General features: G+C 33.4%; 1 protein-coding gene and 1 long non-coding RNA gene across 3 annotated transcripts in view; both read left to right on the top strand.

Annotated features, from left to right (window-relative positions):
- The window catches only part of LOC148609868 (uncharacterized), an 87674-nt gene extending 80338 nt beyond the window's left edge, over positions 1–7336 (top strand). For both annotated transcript variants that reach the window (XM_088541348.1, XM_088541347.1), the window contains 6 exons: positions 61–840; positions 2221–2433; positions 3972–4067; positions 4978–5303; positions 5648–5846; positions 6688–7336. In XM_088541348.1, coding sequence (XP_088397474.1) covers positions 61–840; positions 2221–2433; positions 3972–4067; positions 4978–5303; positions 5648–5846; positions 6688–6968 — 1895 coding nt within the window. In that variant the 3' untranslated portion in view covers positions 6969–7336. The remainder of the gene's footprint in view (positions 1–60; positions 841–2220; positions 2434–3971; positions 4068–4977; positions 5304–5647; positions 5847–6687) is intronic.
- A 7212-nt stretch (positions 7337–14548) lies between these two features.
- On the top strand, positions 14549–21710 carry LOC148609867 (uncharacterized). Its single transcript, XR_015914629.1, has 3 exons — positions 14549–14809; positions 18609–18742; positions 21215–21710. It is a non-coding gene; the product is annotated as an uncharacterized LOC148609867 (long non-coding RNA).
- The last annotated feature ends 6167 nt before the right edge of the window (positions 21711–27877 follow it).

Raw genomic sequence — 27877 nt, 5'->3', positions numbered from 1 at the left:
GCCAGTAGGGGACTATGCATTGTTTTACAGTACTCTCAGAATGCATGTTTCTTTTTTCAGGTAAAAAAATCTATAGTAAAGTGTATGCAATAGATGAGGTAGGAAGGAGATCCTCTATAAGCATTTCAGATGGAGTTATTGTGGACAAAACGCCACCAATCGCTGAAAAATTACTACATAATGCTGAGAATATTGTCGACAATCCATCGTTTGAAAGCACTGGTGGTGATGAGATACGATGGGAAAACATCAGTACAACAGATATCTGCATGGTATCCAATAGTTACCATCCGTCTTCATGGACACCAAACGGTGTATCTTGCTTAGGAATAGTGTCTTCTGATGTCAATTTGGCCATTGATGGGCAGTCATTCCTTTACATCCGAGGAAGTGTTCATCAGAATTTGGTAAAAGTTACAAGGGGAAAGTTTTACAAGATTTCATTTTACTCAAGTCATTTACCAACTGTTGATTCTGTCAGCCCAAATAAAGAGGGATTTCTTGAATTTGGGGATGAGAATCATGTATTCTTGATATATACAAAACCTTACCGTAATGATGGACATGGGGCTGCTGATCGGAATGATATTTCTTGGCATCTTCACACATTTTACTTCAAAGCAACAGAAAACATGGCTAACATTACTGTAGGTAGTATGGATATAACAACTGGGATATTTATTGATGACCTTTCTGTACAGGAAGTGAACTTGACAACCACTGCTGCCAGTGGTCAGGTGATTGGTCATGTGGTTTATTTACATGAGTGGAGTTCTATTCATGGATCTTGGAGTTTCATTGATCCAGAGTCACCCATATTGGACTATTCATGGGCAATAGGTAAGATGAATACAAGATACAAACTGAATGTATTAGATGAGTGCCAAGTAAATACACTTTGATCTTTAAACTTTTGTTTACATTACACAACCCAGTGCAGATCGAGATACTGTAAATCAAACCTAATTTTGCAAGTGATTTGTTTTCACTAATTTCACTAGGAAAAGAAAAAAAAACATGAATATAAATCACTGTGAATAAGTGTTTTTATTGTAGAGTACAGGTTTGAGGGAGTTTTGGTCCCAAAATTAAATAGCAGTGAAAAAAGATTGACAAAATAAAACACTAAAATTAGTATTCAAGATAATAAGTTGGTTTCAGTATACACTGTATGCAAGCTTCAGAAAATATTGACCTGTTGAACTCTGACCTTGCATTACAGGGTGCTTAAAAGTGGTTGTTTAATTAATTCTGACTTTTCACCTTATTACTCTTATAGTTATGTAGATACAAGCTTCAAGAAGTCTTGGTCTGATGAACTCTTACCTCTAATCCTTACTATTTACATTACAGGTTACACTGCTGGCGGTACACAGATACCACCCTTCGGAAGTCTTGGCCTGATGAACTCTAATCCTTACTATTTACATGACAGGTTACACTGCTGGCGGTACACAGATACAGCCCTTCAGAAGTCTTGGCCTGATGTACTCTTACCTCTAATCCTTACTATTTACATTACAGGTTACACTGCTTGCGGTACACAGATACAACCCTTCGGAAGTCTTGGCCTGATGAACTCTAATCCTTACTATTTACATTACAGGTTACATTGCTGGCAGTACACAGATACAACTCTTCAGTAGTCTTGGCCTGATGAACTCTAATCCTTACTATTTACATTACAGGTTACACTGCTAGCGGTACACAGATACAGCCCTTCAGAAGTCTTGGCCTGATGTACTCTTACCTCTAATCCTTACTATTTACATTATAGGTTACACTGCTGGTTGTACACAGATTCAGCCCTTCAGAAGTCATGACCTGATGAACTCTTACCTCTAATCTTTACTATTTACATTACAGGTTACACTGTTGGTGATACACAGATCAGCCCTTCAGAAGTCTTTGCCTGTTGAACTCTGGTCTCTAATCCTTACTATTTACTTTACAGGTTACACTGCTGGCGATACACAGATACAGCCCTTCAGAAGTCTTGGCCTGATGAACTCTTATCTCTAATCCTTACTATTTACATTACAGGTTACACTTCTGGTGGTACACAGATCAGCCCTTCAGAAGTCTTGGCCTGATGAACTCTAGCCTCTAATCCTTACTATTTACATAACATGATACACTGCTGGTGGTACACAGATACAACCCTTCAGAAGTGTTGGTCTAATGAACTCTTACCTCTGATCATTACTATTTACATTACAGGTTACACTGCTGGCGGTACACAAATACAGCCCTTCAGAAGTGTTGGTCTGATGAACTTTGCCTTTAACAACAATGTAACACTAGTTCACAATACATATGTATATGTGACAACAATTGCTACAAATGCAGCAAGGCTAAAAGGTGTATCTTATTCCGACCCCATACTGGTAGACTTGACACCTCCAGACATCAAATTTGTCAATGATGGGACAGGTTTGTTAAATTATCAAATTTTTCTTTACTTTTGACTTCAAAATTGAAGCTTATACTGTTAACTTCTTTTGGAACCAAACTTTTATTATTTACAGTTGTAATTGAGAAAGTAGCATTTATTTTGTGTTACTATGGGGTGGTCATTTAATAATGGTAAAAACTGATGTGAAAATGGACAGCTTGTGGTAAAACAAAGATGAACTTGTGGATTGTTTTGATTTAAAGACTTCATTTTGAAGTTTGGAAATTGTAACCAAATTATTGTTCATCAAAACCATTTCTATAAAGTGAAGCACCCCAGTGACAATGAAAATAGTAAAATCTGATCTCTGAAGTTATAAATCTTGCCATACATTCATAAGTTATCACTTTTTAAGCTTCCTAAATATATCCATTTCAGGCTTCAGTGAACATATTAACATAGTATCCAATTAAATGACTTGTTGGAGTATTTTTGTGTTAAGTGGATGAATTAATCCAGACATAAAATTTTGCAGTCTTGCATGTTTTTCTTTCAAAAAATGATATTACTAATTATCATTCATATCAGGGTAGGAAATTCGCTCGAATTCTAGCTCTGTTCATATACAATATCTTGTAAGGATGAAATGATTCATCATGATATCAAGGTATCACGATACTTTAGGTCACGATATTATATGTTACAATTGTTTGAGGTTTCAATACAATACAATACAATACAGATCAAAATACTTCTTTTTTTTCTAAGAATTGATGAAATTCCTATGCAGATAGTAAAGTAGGACATGTCCTGTGAGGAAAAGTTTATTAATCTTTGCTAAGATCAAAGTTATAGAATATAAGAATGAAACCTGGCTTCAACAAAATTCATCATTTTTAAATCTGTTGAATATTCTTTTCCAAATTAAAGAAAATATATAGGCCAGTATACTGTTGTGTATCATATGGTCACCCTTCTATTGTGAGGCATGTTTATCATTGCAGCCCTATCTTATAAAACTTAAAGGTTGTAGTCCACAAAATTTTGCGTTACTCTTGCATATACTAAAGATTTTATCAAAAAGTTGTCATGTTATAGGCTATTGTGGTTAAAATATTCAAATTTTTTATTGATTTGGCCTATGTTTACTGTTAATATTGTCATTATCTAAATAATTTTGTTACATTTACATTAGCAATTACAATGTAAATGCAACAAAATTATATTCTCTTTAATTTGGAATAGAATCATCAACAGATTTAAAAATGATGAATTTTCTTGAAGCCAGGTTTCAGTCTTAGAGTCTATAACTTTGATCTTAGCAAGGATAACTAAATTTTTCCTTTTTAGTTTTGCATATTAGTTTCTGCATTAAGCTTGAATGTACTGGAAAGAGGTTTTGTTTAAGCAAAGTACTGGTAAATTCACATTTGACTACATATAATGCAATATCATTATTGAATTGTCAAAAACAGTATTATAGTTACAAACTATGTGTATGCCCTATGTGTAACTATGTGGCATTGAGTATCTGTTTGGTAGCATTTATAGATTTATAAAATGTTAAATTCTATAGGAACTGATGAAGAAGCTTGGGAGTTAAATGAAGTGATTGCTAACTGGGATGTAGAAGATCTTGAGTCTGGTATACTACAGTGTCAGTGGGCTATAGGTAAATTGAGTTATCTCACATGGGCTGTTGGTAAATAGATAATGGGTAAATTACCCCCTCTCACAATTTAAAAAAATGGGAAAATTAATGTGTAAATGACTTGTTACATTCAATTTTGTTAGTTACTATTTCAGTGACCAACATTTTGTTATGTCTTTTTTTTTTTGCGAAAAACTTAGAAAGTTTTAAGATTTCTTTGAAACTTGTCATTCCTTACTGGTCTTCTCAGTTATGCTGTAATTAAATACTAGATATCATGCATTTATACTTGTCCCTACCATCCCCGTAAAAAAAAAAGATATTAGAATTGAAACGAATGAATGAATAGAAAATTACAATACCTAGAGTCTGCCTTTAACTAGCCCTTGATATGACAAAAATACCAGTTCAGCAAAATTGGTATAAAATTCAAGATCACGCAACAGATTCCTGACTATAGTGATAGGCAAATTACTGATGTGGCTTTGTTTTAACTAGTTTGATTGAGCCCCAACCCTCCTCTATACCTCTACCAAAAACAGACATTAATTCACATGATAAAACTGAATTCAAATGTGGGTATATTCCAATGTAAATAAGGGAATGTCAGGAACTAAAATCAACTAAATATATACACTGGACTTCAGCAGATTGTGAAATATGTTTAAGAAAAGGTATAACAACATAAAATAAACCTTATAGATAATTTTTCTAAACTCATGTTGGTAATATACAATTCTTCAACAAAAATACAAGAAAAATACATGTAGCCCCAAAAACAATTATATGTAAAATGATTAGAAATACAAGATTGTTTGACTTTTAAGAGTTTGTATTCTCTTGAATATTTCCAAAGATGATCTCCAAAGTTAACTTGTATTTGTTACTTAGAACATTTTATATACATTTGTATTTTCTGTTTATTTACTAGGTTACAAACCTGGAGGAAACGACCTCATGACCTACACTCCAGTGACAGACAATAGAGGGTTTAAGGAGTTTCCATATAGTGTACTGACTGGCAGGATAATCTATACAACTCTTAATTGTGAAAATAAGGCTGGATTGTTCTCTACCTTGTCCTCAAACGGTGTTAAAATCTCTGACCAGCCACCTTCCATAAAAACAGCAGAAATATCTATGCTGCCTCTCTCTCACACAGAATACACTCCTGATAGAGGGTTCCAAGGTGTTACTGACAATATCAGGATGAAATGGACAGGGTTCACCGATGATATTGGAATTGAAAGATACAGGGTAATAATGGAATACAGAGAACTTTTGCTGTTTGCTAAATTTTTTCTCTGTTGTTTGATTTATGAGCAATATTTCTCATTTTTTCTTGTCTAGTATACATGTACTTGTCCCAATATTTATGTTGTGTAGATGAAGAAACAACCTTAAGTGGTTAGCATACCCTGAGCATCATTTACCATTAATTTCGTATTGTATTCTGATTGATAAAGACTAATTATAATAGTCTGTGTAGGAGGGGTCAAGTCTTTGAAAAGGTAAAGAAATATAATTTTTACAAACTTAGCAGCCTAATAATACAAGAATTTTTTTTTATTCTTCCATTATGAATATTTTTAATGTTATAGGTAAACTATAAAGGTGATGACACCAACGAACTTATGTTCTTTGCTGATGTTCAAGATGTCCTTTATGCGCATTTTACAAAGATGACTTTGACAGATATCAGCCAGAACTTCTCCATACAGGCCATTAATAAGTTATTCAAAAGAAGTGACAAGGCAATTTCTCAACTGACTGTTGATACTACTCCTCCTAGTGTTGATGGTAAGTTCAATGAATTTTTGATACAACCCTGATCAGGTTAGATGAACATTTATGCAACTTTTTAAAATATTGACAGTTAAATGAATGAACATTGATGCAACCTCACCATTATAGTATTAAACAGCTATTTTCGGTTGTTCATGCAAGTATGAACGGATCTCGGAGCTCCCAATCTCAATGAATGGCCAAAGGGAGTGGAGAGATCTGTGCATACATGCATGAACGACCAAAAATAGCTGTTTAATCCTTACAAATTTATACCAACATTCAGGAATTTTTTTAAATGTGTTGAACCAGTATATGTATTTATAAAATCTAGTCCTGGGACAATTTAATTTTGGGGCGAATTTACTTGTAGTTAGATTTTAAGCATTTATAAGTTTCTTTTCTCAAGCTGAAAATTACTCTCTGTAAACAAACTTGACCGGTAAAATTAATGTGATGTAATAAACTATTCTTACGGCTATATTATGATGTTTAGTTCATTGCCACACTCTTTGCAATTTAAGATTCTAACAACATCAACCCTATGTTTAACATTTTTTTTTAAATATATTTCAACTTACAGTTTCAGAGGTTTGAAACAGGGGTATCCTTTAATGAGCTCTGCTCACACTTTTTTTGTTTTAAAGGAGTAACAGTCTGGATTTGAGACAGTCAAATCCAATTCTGTATTATCAATTGCATTGGTGTTCATATAAAATTCCAAATTCCAACATATAAACTTCATATTCTACTGGTCCTTGCTTTAAAAAAGGTTTAATGAAAAAAAGCACATGCTAAATCTGTTTTGCTTATTGTCAGCAAATGATTGATATGAAATCAATTAATTTTTTTACAGGTACCAAGAACATGGATATTTCCTGGATAAATGAACAAGTCATTGTGTCTTGGGATCAGATATTTACATCATCAGGTGATATATTCTACGAGGTGTCAGCAGGTTCCTCAAGTTCTGGTGTTAATATCATACAATGGCAAGAAACCAACCAGACCAGTATGACATTTGGTATACCAGCATCTGTATCAACAAAGTCAGGGTTACCAGTCTATATAACTGTGATAGCTGTGTCTGATGGAGGATATTCTGCTGTTAAAACAGGAAAATTTGTTCTTCCTTAAGAAAAAAGTTGAAACTTTCTTCAGTTCATATAAAACTATTATTTCAATTTATGTAAGATGTTGAGCTAAAAAGATACTTTAATGTTTGATCCAAATAAGTTTAACAAAATAATGATAAATCAGTTTTATTGTTCCTGATATGTAAGTGATATAAATTTCTCTTATCTTGATGAAGATTCAAATGTGGATCTAAATTGCTCATGTTTTGAAAACAATGCCACTTCACCAATACGAGTGGTTCAAGTATTAAAGCCGTCCAGTATAAATATAGTCTGTGATCCATTTTGATAAATACTTTATTTCTATAAACTATTCTGTTTTTATTTAATGTTACCTACTTAGTTGCAAATAAATGTAATTTTAAAAAATGCTTTTTATTTCATTCTACCTGTCTTCACACAGGGAGACCCATGGAAGGGAGGGGGGGCTTTATGCTTGAAAGATTTAATTGATTATATAATATTGAAAGGCTTTACATGACACAGCTTGATATGACTGCAGAGGTTGAACCCTGAACAGTTGGGGCAAGTACAGACACACCATTCAAACTTGACTCAGCTTTGACTTTTGATTATGATTAGATATTTGACACAGGATAAAAAGTTGTCCAGAACTGAAGTGATCACTTTTTTACCCTTCTTCTTAATTAATGGTTCCTGTTAAAACCTGCAAGATCAAACCCAAGCTTCCTTTGGGGATATGGCACCATGTGGTTCAGTTTCAAAGCAATCCATTCCCTTATCATCTAGAAATATAAAAAAATGAATACTTTTTGCTGGTCCATTATTATACCCCAAGCAACAAAGTTGTGCAGGGTAAAATGTTTTTGACCCGTCCGTCCGTCAGTCCATCATCAGTTTTCTGGACTTTTTTTTCTAAACGCATGCAGATATTGACATGATTTTTGGTATATTAGTTCAACATGATAAGTTACAGGTAAAGTTTAACTTGTTCCCCTCCGATGTTTTTTACCGAAATCACAGGCCTTGAACTCAGCAAAATTAACAAAAAAAGTTTTGCAGACTTTTTTTCTAAACGCTTGCAGATATTGACATGATTTTTAGTACATAAATTCAACTTGACAAGTTACAGGTCAAGTTTAACTTTCGTTCCGCTCCAATGGTCTTTAATAAAATTTTGGGCCTTGAACTTAGCAAAATTCACAGAAAAAAAAGTTTTCCGGACTTTTTTTCTAAACGCTTGCAGATATTGACATGATTTTTGGTATATAAGTTCACCATGATAAGTTACAGGTCAAGTTTAACTTTCCCCTCCAATGATTTTTACTGAAATTACGGGCCTTGAACTTAGCAAAATTTACAGAAAAAGTTTTTCTAAACGCTTGCAGATGTTGACATGTTTTTTGATATACAAATTCACCATGATAAGTTACAGGACAAGTTTGTAGTTGGTTCTGCTCTGATGATTTTTACCAAAATTACAGGCCTTCAACTTAGCTAAATTCACAGAAATAACCGTTTTTCGGACTTTTTTTTCTGAACGCTTGCAGATTATGACATTATTTTTGGTATATAAGTTCACCATGATTAGTTACAGGTCAAGTGTACGTTTTGTTCCGCTATGATGATATTTGTTTTGGATTAACTGAAATTCAAAGAATCACAGTCTGGAGTTTGAAACTACCATTCTGAGTAAAAGAATTGAGTTAGAACATAAAGGTCTAAAGCCTTGAAAACATACTTATTCCTTTTTTATCGGGGTCTTTCTACATGTATTTCTCTTACAAACAAATTTACTTGAGTATCCAACATGGGAACGCATAGGGTATGTGAGCGTGCTTACTAAGGTCCTTTAATTCTTACTACACTCAAGGTACAACCCCAAAAATTAGTCCCAGTCTTCCTTTTGTGGCATGGCACCTTGTAGTAAAACAAATGTATGTACTGTTACTCATTTTTTATTATAGGGACATTAGGAAAATGCTTGTTTCAGGCCATTTTTGGTCCCTAATGTGGAACAATATAGATATACCTATGCTTTTACTGAGGTTGAATTGTTAAAAAATTCTATGAAATTCGTGTATATACCCCTTATGGGCCCCTTATTCTCAAGCGGTTATGACCACAACCCCATTATCAACACCAACCTTCCTCTGTGGAACCTTGTTAACAAACTAAGAAGATTAACTGAAATACTCAAATTATCACACGAAAACCAAGTGTCAATGAACTACAACAACATAGACAATGATGACACAGATGATGACAGTGACATGAACATGACATACAGTTGCACTTACAGATAAACAATAAAACATAAAAGAAATATAGTGTACATATATACAGAAGCACTAGTTACACATACAGGTATACACATAAAACGTATATACAAGACATACCTAAATGCAGAAGCACTAATAAACTAAAGCACATGCAAATTTTAGGGCAAAATAGCTGCTATACAATTAGTAATAGTAAGTAATCAGAAAAAAGAGTAAAAACTGATATAAAATATAGATATCTTCTGTATGCTGCACCTCTTTTACATGGAAATTTTGGCAGATTTTTTTCAAGCTAAACAAGTACATCATTTTTCTTTATGATATTTGATCTTTATGATAGTTGGTCTTCATGTTAGTTTGTCTTTAATTATGATACTTTTTCTTTATGATACTTTGCCTTTATGATAATTTGTCAATACGTGTATTATATGGCTTGCTTCCTCATAAGAAGAAACGCCTTGATGGTATCAGTGGTCTCGGTGTAGCGTGCTCAACTTGAGTCAATTGTTCTTGTCTTAAATTGACATATTTGCCATACAAATATAGATAAATAAATCTATCTATTCCCTTTATCAAATACAGAAACCGCGCCTTCTTGGTGTAGTGTTGGTCTTACAAAAAGACTAATGTATGTGAAAAACCTGTGACCAAATTATGCTCTCTTGTCATACCCCACCTGCCAGAAACCAAATATTAAGAGGGTCACAGTGGCATTGTGTGATAAAAAATATGAAAATGTCATTGAATTCTATTCAGTGGTTTCAGAGGAGTTGGAAGTAGAAAATGGACCCTCCTTTACGACCCAATGACATAGTCCATTCATGTTTTGCATCAAGTAACACCCAAACAAGTCTTTCAGATGGAAATAAGTTATGATTAAGAGGTGCACAATGGCAAGATGTGATATAGAATTTGTGGAGGTTTATCAAATTTTAATGTGCCACCACAACGTACTATGAGATTGGAAGCAGTAAGAATTATGTCACGATTACCAGTATTAACTAAATTAGAAACTTTGTATACCGACATTGGGTGGGAATCTTTGGCTGATAGACGTATGTATAGAAGGTTACAAATGTTTTAATATAAAATACAAAATCAAGATGCACCTGAATATTCATGTAGAATCACTCCTGCTAAGACTCAAAGTTTAAGGGCTTATCCATTAAGTGAAGAAGATGACATTATTATATATACCTTATTGTCGACTCTCTACTACAAATAATCAATTAGGCGATGGAATAGTCTTGATCCAAAAGTACGAAATTCTAAATCAATTGGCGTTTCCAAAAATGCATTAAGAGGTACCGGATTGTACGACGTGTAATGCCAAAACATTACTGTTATGGCACAAAGAAATTGAATATAATCTTAACTCAACTGAGATGTTCAGCATCATTTCTTAACTTTGACCTGTATGAAGCCAATCTTTTTTCAAACCCTTCCTGTAGATGTGGTTCTGAAAAAGAAAATGTAAAACATTTTTAATGTCGTATATATAATGGTTATGGAATAGATCTTAATTTTTTGACAATCTGCACTGGCTACCTATATTGAGATGACCATAGAGATACACATGCTTACCTGTGGTAATAACTTTAATATAATCAAAATATAAGACTATGTAAATCGGTATCATTTGACCCTTTTGTATATATTTCTCTTATGAATTTATTGTAGAAAATGAGTGTTCTTGATTAATGTACTTCTATTATATGAGGTACAATAACTTACGTATACCCAACAACTCGAACCGGCCAAACACATCTGAGTACATGCAGTATCAAACAAAAAGTTAAGTATGCATGTAGAACTTCCTTATAGCATACCGACTTAAATAGTAAAAGCCGAATCTATTGCCCAACAATGCAAACTTGGTTTCGCGGACTATCTTTAAGTTGCAATTAAATACTTAAAGATGACTCTTAATTATAACTTATTTCCGCCTGAAATACCCTAAAATATTTCAACAGCGTTATGTATGATATTGTAAGTCACGTAAGACCTACTGCACAAGCATCTAGTTAACTTACAAAATTGCATGAAAAGATATCGGTGAGTAAGCTTTTTTTGGAAAGCCTATACTTGTCTTTCATTAGTAACTGGTGTGGCATAATAATCTCAATTGATACATAATAGTATGTATTCCCGCATAGTATAACTCTGTGTGTAATCATCAAAGTTTCCAGTATTAGGTATGTATATCCTTTATTCTGAAAATTATTTAGAAAAAAGTGTACAGTACTAAGATATTATGATATTTCTATTTTCATCATATGGTAACATACATTTTTTTTTTATTTAAACATTCAATAGGGTTAAAATTTTTATTAAAAAAATCTTCCTAGCACCCCCCCCCACACACACACAACCAATCAATAGCAAATGGTCGTCCCCTAATATGTTCAAGATCTAGACTTGACACAAATTGTACGAATTTTAAATATCATAATGGTGAAAACCTAGATGTTATCACTGATTTTCAATATCTGGGTATTATATTTTCATGTAAAGGTTTCATTAATATTCTTATAACATCTAGAATGGTGTGAGTCTTGCGACATGTTATTTTTGATAAAAGATTGTTTGTTTGTTTGTTAGGGTTTAACGTCCGAGCAGCAATATTTCAGCTATATTCAGACGATGAACATGAAATTGATGATAAAATGAGTATGAAATGATGATGAAATGAAAAAGGGATGGGACGCAAGGACAATGGGGTCGACAAATTTTGATTGCCACTGCAAATAGGGAGAGGTGGGTAGGGTCGGGCAATTTAGCCTCCTGTGGCGGAGCCCTATGGTTCCTACTCTGGGAGTATACCACAGTAGGGTTCTTTAACATGCGAGGAACGTGGCATCTTTCCCAACACGGTGCACCACTATGGTTTGCGGTCAGGTTTTCCGTATTATAGCCTGACAATCCCCACATGTAACACGCCAGGGGTACCCCATTCCACCACCTGGGGCACACATCCCAGTTGTTCTGTGGGCAGAGCGCTCTAGCCACCGGCTAGAGTTCTGAGCACTATTTAGTCGCCTTATACGACAAGCTTAGCGCTGCTACAGGCCTATTCTTTTAACACCCGAACCTGCACGGGGATAGTGGCTATTGGAAATGTTTGTTTGTTTGTTTGTTGGGGTTTAACGTCCGAGCAGCAATATTTTCAGAGGAACATCGACTGTCCCAAGGCCGTAGCCTGGGGGTGCGACGGGTGCGATCGCACCCCCTCCTTTTGAAAATCAATCTTTAATTTGCATCAAAACCTGTATTTAAAGAGAAATCATACCAAATAACCAATTAAAATTGCTTATCAGTGATCAGTTCGCATCCCCCCGCATTCAGAAAACCTGGCTACGACCCTGTGTCCCTTCCCTTTTCAAAGTATATGGATCCGGCCCTGAATTAGTAATTTTCAGTTCATGTTTGTTACCTTTTCAACAATAACAGCAGAACTGGAACTTTTACAAATAAATAAATGTATCTGATAAAAGGATCACCATTTATAAAGGATATGAAGTCATGATTCATTGATTTTGATAAACCGTTTGTCAGAAAATGAAAAAGGCAACTCTTCGCTCTATATATGCATGATGGAAGTATTTTATAAAAATCTCATTAAACAGAACCCGATTTATCTTTTGCGGTTGTACACTAAATCTAGATTGATTGATTGATTCATTCATTTGGGTTTAATGCCCGTGCAGCAATATTTCAGCTATATTCAGACGATGAACGTGAAATGGGTGAAAAAATGAAACGATGATGTTATGGTTTGTTTGTTTGTTAGGGTTGAACGTCCGAGCAGCAATATTTCAGCTATATTCAGACAATGAACATGAAATGGATGATAAAATGAACATGAAATGAAAAAAAAGGATGGGTCAGAAGGATAATAGGGTCGACAAATTTTGATTGCCACTGGAAAAAGGGAGATGGGTAAGGTCGGGCAATTTAGCCTCCTGTGGCGGAGCGCAAAGGTTCCTACTCCTATCGAATACCACAGCAGGGTTCTTTAACGTGCGAGGAACGTGGCATCTTTCCCAACACGGTGCACCACTATGGTTTGCGGTCAGGTTTTCCGTATTATAGCCTGACAACCCCAGCATGTAACACGCCAGGGGTACCCCATTCCACCACCTGGGGCACACATCCCAGTTGCTCTGTGGGCACAGCGCCCTAGCCCCCGGCTAGGTTTCTGAGCACTATTTAGTCGCCTTTTACGACAAGCTTAGCGCTGCTGCAGGCCTATTCTTTTAACACCCGGGCCTGCACGGGGCGGCTATTGGAAATAAAGAATACTTTATACGAATGTAATTATTATATAATATTGGGATGATCAAAAAGTTTTAAATTCTGATTGTATTTGCAAAATTAATAAGAAATTTACCAGTGATGTTTATACAAAACTGGCAAAATAATGATATATGAATTCTACTTAATGTGATTGTGAATGTACATGACAGTTGTGTCTATGTACATTTCGCCCGATGTCTTGACCTCAGTGTAAATAATTATTTACGTATTGAAACTGGAATATTCTATAATATTTATAGATCTGAGGGATTGTAATCTTTGCATTAATGTTAACAAACTTGGTGATGAGTTTCACTGCTTGATCAAATACAATTTTTCAACACTGCTAGGCGTATATATGGATATCAATTTGCCAAAATTATGAAACAATCAAAATGTTATAAAGTCTCGTGAACTAATGAATTCATCAAATTTATTCATACTTACTATTATATATTGCCAATATTTCAAAATTGTCATTAAAGCCTTTCGTATGGCAAGCCAAAGTCTTAATTGTATACAATGTATGTCTCAATACTGAATGTTAATGCGATTTTTTGTTGTTGCAGTGTGAATATGTTCACACTTTTGTTTATTTTGTTTATATGTTAAAAAAAATACTACAGTATATACCATATGTTATATTACATACTCCATGTAGGGTCTTACGGAATAGTGAAATATAATCTAAAATGTGTTCAATATTAAATCTGTGTCGTCCACTTTTGATACAGAAAGAAAAATCCCTGCTCTTCCTGACATCATATTGAGTTAAACAATACATTGGAGCAAACAAATTGATGTGATAACATTTAAATTTATCCTGTGTCACCCTTATTATAGGCCGAGCAAAATTACTATATTTGGGGGGGGGTTGATTTTGTGAAAAACCCTGCTCTTGATTTAAAATCTAGGTAAATTAAATTGAAAATAATTTTGAAATGGGACTTACAATGGGATGATTATTAGTCCCAGATTTCGGTTTTGAGAAATATTACGGAAATTTTGTCATTTCCGGTAACGACTCTGACAACGTATGTATTTGGCGGGAAAAACAAAATGAAAGTAGAGGAACAGAATTATAGTGTAAAGAGATATGTCAATTAGGCCTAGTTTTTGCTTTGTTAGTCTGAAAGACAAAATGTCTATGTATATACTTTGAAATTCATAGAACGGATGGTTCAGGGAAGAAATTTGATTCAGAAGTACAAACACTGTCACTTGGCCCTTAGGTTATAATTGTAGTGGGTTGACCGAAGACGCCGAAGGACATGATGGAATTGAATATAAAGTCTAATATGGGGTAGGCATTGCCTTAATCAGCGAGCACCGTGAATTTTACCATACATGTACCGTCTGTGCGAGACTCGTAAAAATAATAAAGGGCATTACAAAGAGGGGTGGTCTATCCGGGTAAAAATATTTGCTTCGCAAGTGCAATATTTTTATTCATAATTAAACAGCAAGCGAAATTAATATTTCTATTTTAAAATCTGACTTGTTAATTAATGGGGGAGTTTTTTTTTCGATAAATGAATAACTAATTTTTTTCCAAAAATTCCAAACCCATCCCCCTTTCCCCTTGCTCTAAAAATAGTCGATAACTTTACAGCACCTACAATACTTTACATTTTCTATCCCTTAAGGGCATCTCTATCAACATCCATTTCAGTTTTGGCCTGTCAGATCAATCCGTACAGATACCGAAAATATTACAGTTCTCCACGGATGGTGGGAATATTTTACACTTATCATGTGACATAAACAAAATTCAGACGACAGCTGCAAATTCTAAACAGGAAAATGATTGCCTATCTTAGAAAAACTATGCTTCGATTTTGATAATATAATCAGAATTATATATTTTCCAAGGCGGGTTAGGTTCTTAACAGCAACAGTGGAACAGTGGAGACGTACATACATCCATGTGTTTCCCGAACTTTAAAAAGAAAAACATCATATTCACTTCTTTTAAAAAGTAAAAAAATAATAAAGACTCGAAAAGTATCGGAAAAGATGAATTTATTTTTACTGAAACGTAATCTTAACCCATGTACTTTTATTTGGTTTAAGGAAGTGATGAATTTTCTCCGTAAGGACAGTCACCTTTTGTTACTTCCGGGACATGACTTTTTTTTCGTTAGTATATTAGGGAACCTTAAGGGAAATTTAGATAGTATATGTAATAACCGTAGAGCTCACACCGCTTCGTGGTGCTTGCTACTATAAAAATCCTTGGTTAACCCATTCCAGTGGTCAAAATATTTAGCCTCCAATTAAAATCCAAAAACAACAATTGATGAACATGTTTTGTTCTACATATAATCTGGATATTCTTCTTTTCAATTTTGAAAAAAAAAAAATTATTATGATTGTAAATGCTTACCTACTTAACGAATGGATGAATGACAAGGGCAATTGACAACCATTATTCCGATGCAAAGGCATGTTGTCATGCATACATTTCATTATCATCTGACTTAGGTGAGGAATGCATCCTTCATGGCAAACCATTAATCAGTTCTGTTGACTTATTTTATAGATGTAGGTTGAAGATCAATGTTAAAATTTTAAATTAATTTGAATGCATACAAAGATTTCTAGGGTGTTCAGTAAATCACAATGGCAAACTTATAAAAGGAATATTATACCATATATGGAATGTTGAACTGATTTGAACATGTTAGTAACCATCCTTTGACCTGAAATTGATGAACCATGATCCGCATACATTTTTACATAGGCCCTTGTTCTTTTTTACAAACAAATCTGAATTTGTATTTGCACTGGAAATAGGCTGCACTGAAAACAGGTTAAACCACTTTACCCCTTCCCCTTGAAAGAGAAGGGTAATTTTTTCATGTGCCTGTAATGACAAAGCATGATTCCAATGACCTACCATACAGTTATGGCTTAAGCCAAATGGACAAAAAGCCATACTTTTTCATGCATACTGTGAGTGTTAGAATGTGGCCTTCTGTATTGTACATGAATGTCCCTGCAGGGACAAAAATTTACAAGTGATTTGCATATTACATTAACACGTTGCAGGCAACAAGATCTTGTACTTACTGAATCAGCAATAACAATTTGACTTTAAATGATCATAACTGAAAAAAAAAAAGTATTGTGAGTATTGAAATAAAACCTTCAGTTACTCATTCTACAATATCTTAGCTTCATGTTCATACCACATTTTTCTATGTACCAAAACAAATCAAAAAGAAGTATTGAAAATTAGTCACCTACCCCCCAATTTTTTTTCAAAATGAAAATAATTCATAATTGAATTTCACTTTAACCTATCACAACCTTTATTTTGTTTCACAAGATCTTCAGTTTCCCATTTTCGTGCCTTCTGGTCAGCTGCTACAATTTATTTCAGGTCATTTCATCAAAAGGGGAAAAAGAAGTTTTCCGCTGTGTTATAATTTCTTCAATAAACTGGCTAATTAACAAATTTCTTATCTTTGCTTAATAATTTGTACATTTCTGGAGCAATGTCAGTCCTTCATGGAAGGCAGGATATTTTTCACATAACCTATTATGTAAACAAATGCCTATTGAAGATTTTATGAATGAATTCATTCTCATTAACTGTACACATACATGTGGTTACAGAGAAGATAATACATTGAACAAATATACATAATTATAATGCATGTGTTATGTTATATCATAACGAAGATTAGTTAAATAGATAAATAAATGCTTACCAGGAGGGTTGACTCTCACATTTATAGTTTTATAAATCTCCATAATTTTTTTTCTAAAATTACATTTTTTTCACTATTAAAAGGTGTTCCAAATTTAATAATGTTACTACCATTTTAACAAAAATGAGGTAATAACCTATTTATTCTGTGTCAAAAGATCGACATGTCAATTTATTATGTAATTCATCCCCGATGTAGGAGGAATCGCAAAGATGGCATTTTCTATTCTCCCTCTCAATGCCTTGCCATTTTCCTGATTCCTTTGGTTGGCAGTGATTTCCAGTTATAAATTTACATGAAGTAATAGCTAAATTTAACTATAATATAGATAAATAAGGTTCAAATTTAATTTGGCTTTTAAAGGTCTATAGCATAAACCTTTTGACATATTAATTTTTGTGGAAATTGATCTTTCATTCTTAATTAAATACAAGGTATTAACCATTTTTCTGAATAATCATCTGGGTTGTGCTAAATGTTTGACATACCACACTCATCAAAAATATGTTTAATATGAGATAACCATCTGCTTTCAAAACTGTAATTTTGATAATTAATAGGAAACAATCTATTCAATAATGATATTTTATTTCCTTAATCTTACTTAGACTCAACTGACTATTGATGAAAGCCTTTCCTATCTTAGAAAGCCATGCTTTGATTTGGACAATACATCAAAGCTGTATTTTTTCTGTGACTGGTTATGATTAGATTTTTTAATTGGAATAGCCAGTAGAACTGAACAGTTCTGAAAGATGCCTACATATATTTCCTGAACTTCTTTAAACTATATTCATTTCTTTTTACGAGATAAACAAATTACGAAAGACCAAAAGGAGATGATCTTTATCAAACATTTTTATGTGTTAAGTTAAAGATATATGTTATAAAACTACTTCTGGATGCTCGCTATAATGAAAAGGTTAAAATAAAAAAAAATATATATTTAAAAATTTTTTTGTACATGTAATGTCAACAAATTAACACAACCTATTCAAAAACCATAAAACTTCATAGGAATTTAGATAGCCCATAGGACTACCATGATTTTATTCCAAGGAGTTCACTTTAAAATTAGGGTTGAACAGGACTACCAGACTACTGTTGTTGGTGTCAAACCCTGCTCATGACTTCCAAGGTTCAACGTGTTCGGCGCTTTGATTAATAGTCTATTTAAGTCTTTGCCATCTAAATTTCAGACAATAAGCCCTACCCTTAATCTGAAAATAATTTTATATATATGCTACATTGGCTTGGAAGCAAAATTTCTGCAAGCCAACCACTATTTTACCAGCATTGGCTGGTGGGCTGGTTCCAATTTTGAAGACTGTATTTGCATGTACTTTTTTTGCAGCATTTCCATGTCTTCTTTTTCTTTTTCTTCAGTTATTCATTTGACGTTTACTGCTTGTCTGATATGGATTGAGGGTGAATGTTTGATGCTTACAGATTCAACAGTAACTTGCTTAACCACAACTGAAAAGGAATGAATGAATATTAAATTTGGACATTGTAAGAAGGTGTGTATAAAGGGATAATAGATTGTTGTAGTATTCTAAATCTAAAGGGAGATAATTCCATGGTTTTATATCAAACTCTTTGCTCGGTAGCCCACAGTTCAAATTTGGATAGTCTGCATTAATATTTATATAGTTCTATAGAGAAATGGCAAACATTTTGAAACCCAAAACAAAGTTTAAGGGACAGCTGCTAATTTCAAACCCTGAATCCAACTTACAAAAACTTCACTTGTTAAAACCTTGTACAGTATTTTTAGGAAGTTTGGGCATCATTTGTAAAACATGCAGATTTGTAATATTTATCAGCTCAAAAGGGAGATAATCCAACTGAAGAGCTTTATTTGTTGAAATCATGAAAGCACACTTCCTCCCTAAATAGTTCAAGGAATTATGAAGGAAGGTGTATGTAGATATGCAGGAAAGAATATAATTATTGTCAGACAACTTCAAAGGAAAATGCAAATTGAAGTTTGGCTTGCTCCCAGTTTATCTTGTTTTTCTTATAGCTGAGTTCTTTTTGTGGTTCTCTTATCGCTGTCAAATCTTTTCTTTCAAATTTAATTTGTGAGGGATAAATTTTCTCAATAAATAGTTTAGTTAGAAATTTCCTTAATATATGAAGTAAACTGTTAAGATGTACCTTTTATGTCATGGTATGATTTCTGTCATTTTTTTATTTGACCATCAGACATGTCCTTTTAGGGTACACACATGTCTGTCTGTCTGTTCCTTTTAAATAACATGTCACATCGTAATTTGAAAACACCATGTTCAACCAACACACTGTTGTTTATGATAGTGGTCTAACAGTCTGTATACCTTTTGGAAGAAAAAAATACAGTTTTAGTTTTAAAAGTTTTTCAAAAAGGGGAGGGTTAAAGTCTTACATGTCTTGCCATATTCTCGATATTTACTTCAAACTGAACACAGTTGTTTGTTTACAACTGTTTGAAGGTCTGTATATATTTGAGTGAAATTTCTATTTTAATTTTCTTTTTGGAGTAATTGACTTTATCATAATTTTATGAGATTTTTTTCCACTTTGGACAGTAACTTATGAACGCCTTGTACAATTAAATTCCAACTTCATTATTTTTACCATGGTCTGCTGTTCAAGAAAATTTGATTTTTAGTTTCGGTGTTATGGGACTTTTTAATGTTTTAGTTTTTCACATGTCCTACTGTATCTTTACAACACCTTGTTAACTTTGTGAGAAGTCAACATAAAATAAGCCAATAGTGTGAGAGATGGGCAGGGTTTGTTTTGCATGCTACACATGCATTTATCTCTAAGTTGTATTATGTATCTTTAGTTGTAGATTAGATTTGATAGCCAAAACAATGTGTTTAGTTCCTAGGCTATAAAGTAACACCAATACAGTATTACAGCATAATATTACACATTGTTTGTAAAAACTCCCTCCAACTTGGAGACAGGCACATCCTGTACTCATGGTGCAGCTGTTTCTTTTTATGTTTTATTGTAGTAATATCATATTCATTTGGATTTCACATCTTTTTATGATTTAAAAAGAAATTAAAAAAAGTGTGTGTGTGTGCTATTTTTCAAGCTTATTACCCTGACTTTTGGTTTAATTGTATAAATATAACATTCATGTAAATACATAATTGTGGAATTACTTCTCTAAAACTTGAATCAATATAAATTAGTCTAATAATTTCTCTTACATGTACTTGTATTATTTTTTTTTCAGTTTAAGTAGCTTGCTTTTTGGTGCCACAATTTTACTTTATGTACATGTACCATGTTTAAAAAAAAAGTGCTGAGAATTGTAACTTTTTTTTGTTTGTTTTTTTTTTTCAGACTTATTTTCACATATGATAAACTATGTAATAATGAATGTATTTACTAATGATGAATTTATTTCTTGGATGTGAAGACCATTTTCAGTGCCAGGAATATAACTGGAAAATGACCAAAAAGTATAAAATTGACAGAATATCAAACTTAAAAATTCAAGCGATGCTTTTGTCATTTGGTAGCAAATTTTAATTGTTTGATGCAGTTTTTAGAAAAGAAATCTATTTTTGTTGGAGCTTATAGCCATTGTGATGAAAACCGTAAGAGATAGAAACAATATGTAAATGAAGAAAGGTAGTGAATATTAACAATGTCAATTGTAGAGAGTTTAACATGATTAAAGTCCACTTGTTTATAGTGAAAAGAAAGATAATCTATATTAATGGTTTTAAAAAATATAATTCCTATCTAAGCAGGGAATATTCTCTCAGTGAGATAGCGCTCAAAGGATTTTTAATTGTTGCAGTAATAAGACTTACTGGTACTAATTTTGTAATGTCATGACAAAAACTTTATTGATTGATAGAGAAAATTTCAACCAGGAAATATGCATGGCACTGTCCATGTTTACCTGTAGTTCTAAGCCTCATACAAATCTTGTATTTGCTAAAATAGCAGAAGTATATTTCAATACTATTTTATATTTGTAGGTTTGTGATGAAGTGTTTGATTTTGAAGTTCCTGTAACACTGAAAAGTTTTTTTTTCTTAAAATATGGACATAAGTATTCCAAAGCCAGATCCCAAAGTTCTGAAGAACACTGCAGTAATCATGCCTAATTTGCAGAATATGATGAAGCTGCTATTAAGTGATAGTTTAAGATTTTCATGGAGGATAAAGTGAAAAAAAATGTACAACATGAAACCCAAGACTAAATGAGACAGACCCAGCCAGGTATAAATCTGTAACTGCTGTTGCAATTCTATTGAGAAATTTTACATTGTGTTAGCTGATGCCCAGGTTTGCTCAACTTACAAGCTATTGAGAAGACATATTGTTTGTGAAGAAGGAATACTGAACATCATGTTTATTTCATTGATGAGATGCTTTAAATTTGTCTTGTATCCTCAAGTAAGATGATGGTGGAGGAGTTCTTGTCTAACACACATGTTCTACTTTACACAATAAATTTGTTTTTTATTTAGATTTATCCTGTGATTATACGCCCAGTAATGGGCTTAAATAATTATTCATTTCAATACCTTAAAGTTTCACATACACACAAGATCCATGCAATGCCTTATTTATTGCATTATAAGTGTTTCAATTATATCTGACTGATGTATGTCTGCTGAATGTTATTTTGTTATTGATGTTAATCTGGTAATTACCTTCATTTTTTGGAAAAATACAAGAGTGACATAAATTAAGTTTGGAAAAGAAGTCATTTAATCACTGTGAAATATATTAAAGGTTGGCTTTTGATATGAAAAGTAGGAGATTGATAGTTTCCTACAGTGTAGGATCCTATGCACTCTACAGAATGGTTATTACATGTTTTATGCATGACTTGTACTTGCACATTGCATGGTTGCACACATAACAAAACTTGGAACAACAGTTAATTATTAGATAATTTATTTGAAGAGCCAATATCAAAGGCCTTAAGATGGATTTTTAAACATATTAAGTATCAACAAGAAGAATTGTGTGGAATGAACATTGTCAGGAACATCAGAAAGACAGTAGACACAGATAAATTTACAATACATAAAGCAATAAGTAAACCCCACTGAAATCAGGGTTGGACCATGCAATCCTCCTCTTTTTTATTTGGATATTGATAAATGAGGAGGGTTGCAGGGTCAGAGGAAATTTGGACTAATACTTACTAGTTATATAACACATTCAATGCTATTGACGCTATATATCGACCTCTGTGATTTGTACACAATATAAAAACTATTTCCTGTAGGGCTTTGACCTTTACTATGTACTCTAGTGATTGGTGTTAAGAGTGACTGGTTCATTCATATCGAACAGTCGCAACGAACTAGTATTGAAGCTAAGCAGTTAAAATAGGTACATGAGGGAACTAGTATTCCCTGTCAGATTATGGATTTCTCCCTGCTTATAACATATACGACTAGCAGTAAGATGCATTTCTTGCAAAACTTGCGGTCTAGGGGCAGCAAGGCCCCAATATTGCTGTCTGCCGCACTGATATCACCTATACCTAGCCTCGGTCAATTCGTCTACAAACATGTCTGGGCAGTCTAGATCTATAAACAGCAAAGGCATAGACAGGTATGTACATGTAGTAGTAATGCAGAATAAATAATTTTTCCCATTGTTCGTTGTAATAGCCTATGCAACAAATAAATCGGCATAAGCATAATTATTCATGGTACGAAGGTGAAGCGAAATGTATGTTGCAATAGGACTGTGATTAAAGGTCTGATAATACAATGAAGTGGTGCTTGATGGTTGATGCGATGCAATATAAACAAATTAGATGGTGTTTCTGTATTTAATTATATGCAAGGGAAATAAAATGTTCCTCGAATTGCTGCCTATTCGAATTTCATAATTCTCTACGCTACGTATTAATAATGTAGCGATCGGTTCATTTGGAAAAAATAAATTAAACATTTTCCTTGTTTATTGTATTATTGTTCACTTTAGCGTCGAGCTATATTGTTTCGGATTGTGCATCGGCTCTGTGATCGGCTGCTGGCACATGCCCAACTATACGAGGTGTGAAGGAGGACATAGTCTCGCATGGATGCCACCCAGGGCTTCCTCGTGACGTTTAGGTCATTGAATCCTCAAGCCTCTCCGTTGTTGTTGACGAGAACGGTAGTGTCAATGTTCGCAAGTCTCTTCAATAGTTACAGGTATAACTACCAGCACTTGTAAAAGGGGGGCTTCGGACAAAGTGACTTGGACGTTATTGCATAGCAAAACGAATTTGATATAATTATTTGTTTTCTCAAGAGAATGGCTCGACATAAAATGAACAGTTTTTGTAACGCTTAATCCACTTTAATTTTCATGTACATTGAAAGTTGTGACGTGTATTTATTATTTTCATATAGTAGCCTGTAGCACGAAAGTAGACATCCTTTACCAATGTTTTATCAATGAGAACAAAGTTTACGACAGTCTGTTGCGTTCAAATTGAGGCAAAAAGTGAAATATGAGTTGAGGTAAATCTTTTTTTAATATGCTTAGCAACACAAGTAATTATTGTTGTAGAAAGGTAAAACTTGCAAGAAGTCTAATACAAATACAACCCTCAATGTATTAATCCATCATAAGTTGTTATTCTTGTCAATGGTCGGAATAATGTTAGCCCTAATCCATTATTTGTCAGTCTAAAATTAAGTGTAAACACATTCCACTCAATGGCTGAAAACAAAACTGAACCAATCGCCTGCAAATTACTTTTTTTCTAAATGTATATCTTTAGGATGAAAAACTTGCAATAAAAGTTAAATGTAAAAGCCCTTATGGCTACAAACATTCTCATAATCAAGTTAAAGCAGTAAAAAAGATGCCTATCGACCGCTGTTTTGTTTCAGACTTTGGCGTCGTTTTTTAAAGTCAACACTTTCTATAAAGACATTAGCTTAAAGTTTTGTGAGTTTTAACAGTCTCAAATTTTAGTTTAATTGCTCCGAACAGGAACAGCCCTTCCCTACATCCCTTGCATTTCTGTTGCTTTTGAACAATGTCTGACTTCTCACACATATAGGATTGATAATAGTTTTAATTGTAGTTAAGGAGTATTTGTGCTTACAAAGTTTCAATATTTTATTTCAAAGCTTACGTTAGTGGAAGATATTCGCCATTGCAGTCATTTTGAGAATAATCATGTTCCTTCAAGCATTTTTAAGAGTCTGGCAAGTTTTTTGTACAGTCTAACAGAGACATTTAAGCATACTGACCGGGTGATTCATGTTTACGCCCCTCCAAAAACTGTTTCAGGTGGTATAAAATATTTGAAACTTATTCCGTACACATATATTCATATATGGTCCATATATACTGTGTCAAATCAAAAGGAAAAACATAGATTGCTAAGCATTTGAAAGAAATGTAGCTATAAACAGAAAAATTTCTTTTCCACGTCAAACTTATCGTGTATCATATTTTTAATTGCGTTTGTACAGAGAGCGTTGACTTAAGAACGACGCTCAAGTTTGAAGCCAAATAGTTGTCTATAGGCAGCTATTTTACTGCTTTTGCTTGATAATAAGCATGCCAGTGGCCATGAGGGTTGACGCATAGTTCACTTAAAATTGTAAATTTTACACATTGAAGGTAACAATATACAAAGAATGCAACTTCCAGACCGATTAGAAGTTCGAAAACTTGAATGTATTGCAATGATTTAGATAATATCTAGGTAAAATATGTTAGTGTTTTTCTGCAAAAGGGGAAGATTCCAGGATATAATGCTATTCATCACCTAGTTCCTTGTTATTGCATAATATACAGTATCTGTTTTCTCTTTATATGTCTTGCCATCTACCAGTGTAAAAGTGTAAAAGTATTTCTGTAAGGCTATTGCTAAATTAGTCGATTAATTTCATACACGTGTTTTTTTTTTCTGTCAATTTCAGTCTAAACAGCCTGCTTGTGATGCAACATCACACTACTGTCACGAAGAGATTTTGTCACATATTAATCCATGGTATGTTTTGGAACCTCAAGTCCATCGAAATATTAAGGTGTATGTCCTTTATTGTTTGGAATTGCCGCAGTTGTTTTAAGTGCGCTCGTCTTGAGTGCAGGGGGTAAAAGGTTCAATCGATCCCCAGCCGAGTACCGTAAAGATTTAAAAGTAAGTAGTAACTGTTTCTCTGTCCGGACTAGTACATAGCGTGATCTGTTCGATTAGTCAGATTCTTGTTATGAAATGCATGAAATATCTGCCATCGGGCGTTGAACCACAATCAATCTATATTGTTGCGTTTGTTTCCTATCACAAACTTATATTTTTAAGTGCACAGCATAACGTCCAAATTTTTAAATTTTGTAATGAAATTAACAGTGTTTAACTTAAGTGTCAATGTATTGAAACATAACTTAATTTTCATCCAAGTTTACTTCTGCACCTTTCTTGAGGTTACTTGGTTCATTTGATGGACAATTCTAATTGATTGATACTTTATCAGGAAGGAAGTTCCTTTTTTGCAGATCTTGGTGATTATTCGAAAACCATAAGAGATAGACACATTGAGCTGATGAAATGGACCAGCTTTTCAGTTCGATTTAACTTCAATGTGTTAAGTTTATGCTCTTGAAAGTTTCAATATAGCAATTTTATTGCAGTTTGTTACCTTTAAGAACTGTATGAGAATTTAAATTGTCAATTACTGGCATATTCATTTGTTCATAAGGGAAGAAATGAGTTTCAGATGAACAAATTATACGATACACTAAAGGAAATACTTAGCTGACACAACTCCTCCCAATATAATCACTTAGATTTTCGACGTACTGGATTCTTCCCGTATCTTATCTTATCCTACACCTTATATACTAGAGGTCAAAACCAAGTTAGTGGCTATTATATTTTGTAGCATTCTATGGGGGATTTTCTGCCTTGAATTATATCCTCTGTTTTCATTGCAGCTTCAAGTTCAGTGAATTAGAATTTATTCAGCATTGTTTTTTTTTAACAGTTAAAATGCACTTACTATAGATTTCCAAGTGATATACCATTACTAATCTCCAAAAACGTTACATTGTTTAGGTTTTTAGGATGTTGTCCGTTCAAATTATTTTGTTTTCTTTATTTCAATTTGGCTTAAAACATTTTGAAAAAACAAATGCCCTTCAAAATATACATGTATATAGGACGTCTCCAAATGTTATATATGGATTTAGTTGACATGATAAAGGAAGTTAGGCATCATATGTTTGTCTAACAGGGAAATGATTCAACATCAGGGTGTTTTTGCTTACACTGGTTAGTCGAAAAATTGGAACTTTAAAAGAAAATTATTTTGTATTTTGCACTATGGTTTCCTTTGAATCTGATGTAAATCAAACTTACCCCTTTGTCAAAAGCAATTTTCATTTACCTGTAACATAATACAGTTTGAGATCCAGTATAATGACCAAACCTCTTTCAAAACTTTTAACTTCTATACTCACAGCTGTCAAAGAGGTTCTCCAATCGCACCACGACACTTGTTACTCCAGTAGTGGTATTGATTTAATGTGGATCCGAACAATCTTCTGGAAACCCTAAATTCAAGATATTATCAGAATACAATAGCAGTAAATTTTATGATAGTTCAACTCTTTATACTTCTATTACCCATGCTCAGTTAAAATCCGGACTCAAAAAATTTTTCAATGTTATTTTATTTTTGTAGGAATCTGATGGGATACTGGATTGTGCTGTTTCTATTACACAAAGCACTTTTTCTTATAAACTGATAAACGTATTTCTAATCCGGACTTCAGAATCACAAAGAACACTGCACTGATGTCTAATTTACAACCAATTCTATAGCAAAATACGATGAATCCTGTATCAAGTGACGATATAACATGAAACCCAAAACATAAATGTTATAGACCCACTCTGGTATGTTTATGTTACTACAGTTTATTTTCGGTTTCGCCGATGCCGAAGTTTACTCAACTTACAAGCTATTGAGAAGACATATTAGTTTTAGTTGAAGATGGAATACTGAACATCATGTATATTTCAGCGATGAGATGTTTTTTAGATGTCTTGTATCCTCAAGTAAGATGATGGTGGAGGAGTATTTGTCTAACACACATGTTATAATTTTCACAATAAATTTATTGTTTTTATTTAGCGCTCTTCTGTGATTCAGTGCTCGGTAATCAAAAATATGAATTTTAAGACACAAACATTAATGAATAAACTCAAATTGAACTGTTTACTGTATTATGAAGGGAAATGTACTTATGTTTGGGAAGTAGACAGAACTTTCATCATTAACACTTATCAAGAAAAGACAGTTATTATTGACCCACTGAAAGATTTGAAGGTCAGGTTTTTAAATATAAAAAAATAAATAAGAAATGGATTATTTCCTACTGCGTAAGAAACATTATATGCACTCACCGTACATGATTATTGCATGATGCATGACTTGAACTTCGCACAGTTAGCACACATAACCACATAACAAAACTAGGAACAAATTTGAATGAATAGATATGGAGAATCCACACCATATGTCTTAAGAAAGTATTGATTAACACGTTAGGTATCGAAGGAGGGGACATATGTGGAATAAATGTTGCAAGGAAAACCAAAAAGACAGTCGAAAAACAAGTAGCATAGCACAAATGAACTTAAAGATAAACCCATGATACAA

Source organism: Perna viridis, chromosome 8, assembly GCF_037379345.1.
Source record: "Perna viridis isolate PV_CMFRI_1.1 ecotype Kerala chromosome 8, ASM3737934v1, whole genome shotgun sequence".
Taxonomy (NCBI): Eukaryota; Metazoa; Mollusca; class Bivalvia; order Mytilida; family Mytilidae; genus Perna; species Perna viridis.
The sequence above is the reverse complement of the archived record's forward strand: the minus strand, read 5'-3'. Positions and strand labels throughout refer to the sequence as shown.